Source organism: Rutilus rutilus (assembly GCF_951802725.1).
Source record: "Rutilus rutilus genome assembly, chromosome: 3".
NCBI classification, from domain to species: Eukaryota; Metazoa; Chordata; class Actinopteri; order Cypriniformes; family Leuciscidae; genus Rutilus; species Rutilus rutilus.
Window position 1 is genome coordinate 29,839,098 of NC_140211.1, and position 6,000 is coordinate 29,845,097.

The 6,000-nt window shown below is 39.3% G+C and overlaps 1 protein-coding gene across 1 annotated transcript in view; it reads right to left on the reverse strand.

Moving 5' to 3' along the window:
- itfg1 (integrin alpha FG-GAP repeat containing 1) overlaps window positions 1–6,000 on the reverse strand; it is a 134,395-nt gene that overhangs the window by 4,272 nt on the left and 124,123 nt on the right. The window contains exons 16-17 of the mRNA XM_084403613.1: window positions 5,533–5,615; window positions 4,025–4,142 (exon numbers count right to left, since the gene is read on the reverse strand). Of these exons, the coding sequence (XP_084259739.1) occupies window positions 4,025–4,142; window positions 5,533–5,615 (201 nt within the window). The remainder of the gene's footprint in view (window positions 1–4,024; window positions 4,143–5,532; window positions 5,616–6,000) is intronic.

The window sequence follows — 6,000 nt, forward strand, 5'->3', positions numbered from 1 at the left end:
TCCTAATAATTTACTCACCCCAATGCCATCCAAGATATCCATGTCTTTCTTTCCACAGTGGGAGAGAAATTATGTTTTTTGAGGAAAACATTTCTGGATTTCTCTTCTAACAACGGACTTCATTGGTTACCATCGTTTTAAGTCCAAATCAATGCAGTTTCAAAAGTCTTTGAGGTGTTTAAACGGGCTGTACACGATCACAGCTGAAGAAGAGGTTGTTATCTAGCGAAACGATAGGTCATTTTCAAAAAACAATTATAATTTATAGACTTTTTACCTTCAATAGTTCGGATTGAGCTGATCAACAAACGGACAGGGAACTACGTCATCACGTTGAAAGGTCACGCCGGCGCCGGCAGAAGTACCGCCCCACTGTTTACAATGCGACCGTACGTAGGAGGATAGTTCAAATAGTATTGTTTGCTATTATATATATAGTAATAGTATTCAGTGAATATGAATATAAATAGTATATGAATAACATTCTGATGAATATGAATTGCAGTTCAAATAGTATTGCCGGCGCCGGCGTGACCTTTCAACGTGATGACGTAGTTCCCTGTCCGTTTAATTCTATTTTTTTTTTAAAAATGACCTATCATAGATAATAACCTCTTCTTCAGCTGTGATCGCGTACAGCCCGTTTAAACACCTCAAAGACTTTTGAAACTGCATTGATTTGGACTTAAAAACGATGGTAACCAATGAAGTCCGTTGTTAGACGAGAAATCCAGAAATGTTTTCCTCAAAAAACATAATTTCTCTCCCACTGAGGAAAGAAAGACATGGATATCTTGGATGGCATTGGGGTGAGTAAATTATTAGGAAATTTTCATTTTCGGGTGAACTAATCCTTTAAGTCTCTTCAGGCATTTCTTTAAGAGAGGACGTCTATATCTAGGAAGACAAGGTGTGTTCCTGCCACATGGAGACAAGCAAATGATACAGAAAACCTCAGTACTTTATGTATCGGTGTCTTTCCTGCGACATTGAGCAGGAAGAGAGGAGCCAGAGGCAAAAAGGAAATACTGCGTCTTATCTTCCTCTAATATCGCACCCCTCCCACTGGGATGCAAATGGAACCATCCGCAGAAATGGAGCGATCTGCTGAGTCCTCTCCAAATGCTATTTTCACAGGCACTACAGGTTGCCCTCTCTTATCTGCTAAAGCCACTTCAATTACAAGCTGTCATGGGGGGCAATGAAGATGGAGGGCAGGGACAAAAGAGATGGAGAGAGAGGAACGCTTTGTACATTGGATGTTTAAAGCTGCGTCCGACTAAACATGCAGTTTCATGAGGGGTTACTTGAGTGTGGAAGTCAATCTGTGCACAGGACTGACATTTCCCCCGCTTCACAATGGCACATGCTCATACTTATCCTGAAATTTCGTGCACAAACATTTACACAAATGCAGCTTTCAAACCATATCTATGACTAGAAGCAGAGAATGTTTGTGGAGTTGTGCTATATTTGGACTGCGAGAAGCTGCAATAAATGGAGAGAAACACAGAAAAACCGAGCGATAATGTGTTACAGTCTGGTAATGTAGCAACATGCGATAATAGACCACCTACAGCCTACACAGCTCCCAGTGTCAGTTGTGCAGAGAAAAACAGGGCTGCGTAGCTTCTCAGTCAAGCAGAGGAGAAAGGGCCACTTCCTGACCTTTTAATAGCTGAATAAGTGAGCAATGCTAATCGTCACCTGAACATGTGCATCGGGAAAGCTCGTACTCCATCAAGCAGTCATCAAGACAAGGCAAAGAGCCAAATACTCCCTCTCTAAACCTTCCTTCAGCCTCTCTCTTCCCTTTTGTCAAATATATAATTGCAGGGCTGAGGAAGAGAGATATGGAGCCAGCATGTTATTTTAATGCAGTGTCAACGCCACTGAAGGTTGTGTATTGGGAAGCACTTCCCTGAGCAGAGAGCAATTATGGTTTTCAGCGCACATAATCAGGCACCCACAGCAGATGGCTTTGAGAGGAAGCCAAAACCAGAGGAGCTCTTCGCTCTTTGCACACATGCGTACTCAAGAGCGCCACCAGAACAGCCTTTGAATACATGAAGACACTCTTAGAAGAATGAAAAGACGAAAAAATATGTCCCAATAAACACCCTGCATACACCTGGGTGGTTGAGGGTAGGTGAGTAGGGCGCAGTCAAAAAGTCAAAATAATGACAAAAGATTAAAAGATATTTGTTCATGAGCCTGGACAGCATTTTGGTCTTTTATGTACATAACAAATGTTTTTCTAAAATCCATCGTGCCAATGTGAAGGGGTATTACATTTAAACTTTATCGGCAAACGTACAAGCACAATGTTCTCTCACCATTCTGTTTTTTTTGCGTTCGCCGTGGTCTTGTGGACATTGGAGCAGAAACAAAAGCTACTGCTCTCTGTGGGTTTTTCCCGTCGTCTACTTTCGCGTTCATATTTAAATTGCACAAGTTTATTTTGTCCATTACGTCGAAACTCGTAAGATCTGAAAAAGGCAGCTCATACATTTACCCACGCATTCACCTTCCCCTCGAAGAAATCAGGACAGATGTGGTCGAAAGTGGACAAAAGAGACGGATTACAACACCAGGGGCCTGATGTATAAACGTTGCGTACGCACAAAAAAGGCATTGAAATGTGCGCAAGCAATTTTCCACGCACATATCAGGATTTATAAAAAAATAAACTAGGTGTAAATATGTGTCTAGACTAGAGTCTTTTACAGTATGTTTAACATCTGGTATACACATTTAGGAAAAATATTTCACTCTCATTAATGGAGTAAAGCATTGAAATTTCATGAAATCATTATCCAGAAGTTACAATATTTTTATATGAATTTAAATAGAAATATTTGTAGTTTGTGCGCTGCTTTTGAACACTTTGCCCATGCTGTATTTTAATGTTTTAACTAAAGCGAGGATTACTTGGCGCATAATTCCGCTAGAATTTGCTAGAATTTGAAGGAAACGGTAAGATATGCACGTTTTATATTTTAAAATGTTTTGTCAGTGACGCGACAAAATTTACACTGCAAAAAAATAAGGCCTATCTGTTTCCATTAAAAATATATAAACCATCCTAAAATATATGCTTACCGTATAGGCAAAATTGCCTAAATTGCTTAAAGCAATTAAAAATAAGGGTTTTTGACACTTTTCTGCTGGTAAATCAGCTAAGCACCAGCTTGGCCAGGCTGGGAGACCATCTTAAACCAACTTTCCCAGCAGGGAAATAATAGAGCTATTTATAAACTGAATGACTCTAGTTGGATAATTGGTCTCAAGGAATAATGGTTTCCCGTTTACCTTAATCGGACGTGTTTCTTAGGGAATGTTACATAAATCATGCAGTGGTCTTTAAAAGTTGGCCTTTTTTAAATTTGACATGCTGTCTAAAAAAACTGATTGAGGGGGTTTACACAATAAAAACGGTCTAACAGCTAAAGCACAGTGCAGCCCGCAAATTACATTTTAGATAAGCTTGTCAACCTCACGAATCAGTTGTTAAAAAACTAGTTGGTTAGCCAACTGTTGTGACCTATCCTGAGTGTTTAAAAGTAATTCATTCACACATTCAGAGGTACAAATAGCATACAAGAAGGCAAACTATCACCTTCCCACACACAAAGACAAAAACTCACGGCTTTCACGTGCACAAGCCTCACACACAACACACTGGAGGACATGTTGTGTGGGATAATGAGGAACAGATTTGATATGCTGAAAGGACAGAACAAAGCAATTAGCAGCATAGCAGTGTGTGTGGAGCACCCTCGCAGAGAGCCTGAGGGCAGGGCCACACACAGACACACCCATCTGCTCAGATCTTCACACACATGTGCAGACCAAAGACTAAAGGATGAGCCTGTGTGAGGTCACAGTCATTCTGTGCAGAAGGAAACACAGATGCTGGAGTGTTTCAAACAGATCCATAGAAGAAACAGGGAACACAGGAACGAGAGGATGACAGTGACAATTGGGCTTAGATCACGAAAGGCTGAAAATAAAAGGCTCTCACCTTCTCCTGCCAGTGCAGTATCCCGATGATGACGAGAATAAAGACACAGACGCCAATCAGTGCTATCGCTGTCAATAAGACTATATTACTCGGGGTAAGGTAGAGCTTTGCACTCCAGCTGCAAAGACACAGACAGAAAGAGAAAGAGAGACAACTGAAAACTTTTCAGAGCAACATCTTTAGACTCAGTGAAAACTTTAAACATCATTCAAAAAACGCTGAAACGAAATGTGAGAACGCACATAAAGTCATTATACAAAGCGAAACCTGTGTAGATCATCAAAACAGTGATGAGGAGTTTACAGCACTGAAGAAAAGTCTTATTAGCACTGTGTACCTTCATTCGCGAGCTTTAATATGATGATTCAAGGAACCTGAGAAAGCTAAATATAATCAGTCCTGACGCACCCTGACAAGCTGAAACATCAGGACATCAGGATGAGCCGCTTTAAATAACAGACCGAAAGCGAGTGAGCGAGAGAGTCGGAACGCTCTCCGTTTACTGGAGAGAATAGAACGAGAGATACTCTGTTTATCTTTAGGAATTGTTTGAAAGTAAAACGGCAGCTGAAAGAGCCCGAGCTGGGTCTGTGGGGAATAATGGGAAATCAAGTGAGCTGCTCAAATATTTATGATAAAGATTGGCGGACAGCTTCATTAAGATGCATTTCATCTGTGCTGGTGGTAAACACATTAAATATTAATGCCCGAGGAAACACCTTCTCGCAGTCCTGACTAAGACTAGTGACGGATGTTGTGATGCTATAATATTGCTTTAAATTACATTAACAAGTTTATTACTATTTGCTTGTTGGCTGTGGGTTTGGATCTTAGTAGATGCTGCTGATCATATTAAATGAAGGAACTATTTGTAAAGTGTACATGGATAGTTTGTGGGAAACAAATTATGATTGAACAGCAGGTGTTGAGCAAGTGTGTGCATGCACATCAACTAGCTAAGGACTGCAAAAATGTTGATAAAATAGTTGTTGGCTGTAAAACGTATTTTTTTCATTGTATAACAGTTCCTTACATTTACAGGAAAAAATACAGTAATGAGTTTACTGTTTAAAAATAGTGATTCATTCAAAATCCTTTTTTCATGGGTGCTTTGGTGTGCATAAATGTATGAATAATATGGACTCCTTGTATCATTTGATGTCTCCAAGTGTTCTTTTAAAAAGCTTGCAGAAAATAAAATTTTGTGTTAATCACCCTTCAATTTGATGGTTTACTTTGCTGGATATAGCAAGTTATGACAAAATGAATGTGTTAAACAAGATAAATGGTGTATGCCTAATTCCATGATAAGGGTGCGATTAATCGCGTATATTATTTAACAATTTATACATATATACAGTACATTTAACTGAAATTTCATCAATAATAAAAAAATAAAAAAAGATTATTTACTTTTAAACTTGCTTATAGTATTATTTATCTGAATGTTGAGTCAATTTTTCCATAAATAAAATGTTAATCTGCTACTTGAGTATATGTGTGTGTACCTGCGAGGGTCATTTTGTGGGTATGGTATAACGATGAGCTGGGAGTTAGGAATGATAGCGGTCCACTCCTGTTTCCTCACGTCCTGTAAAAGAAAGAGAGTGATAGATGGAAGAGAGAGAATAAGCGCAAGAATATTAGTACCATTACCATTATGGAAATCCCAGCACATTCAATTTCTGCAGTTGTCTTTTGGCAAACATGAACTAGAGCTGATGTGCCTCTGCGGAAGACAGAGGGGATTTGCAGGAGATTGTATTCTTGTATAATTGGACATTATTGAAGTGGGGGATCTTAAAGGAGGACAGGGCATGTTTAACACATGTATCTTTTTACCATCATTAAATACATAATGGCTAATACACTATTCCAACATCTCTCATCACCAAATCTGGCCTACATTTACACTGTTTAACTAAACTTTTGCTAACTAGAGAAAGAGCCGCGCTTCAGATGCCGATATACACAGT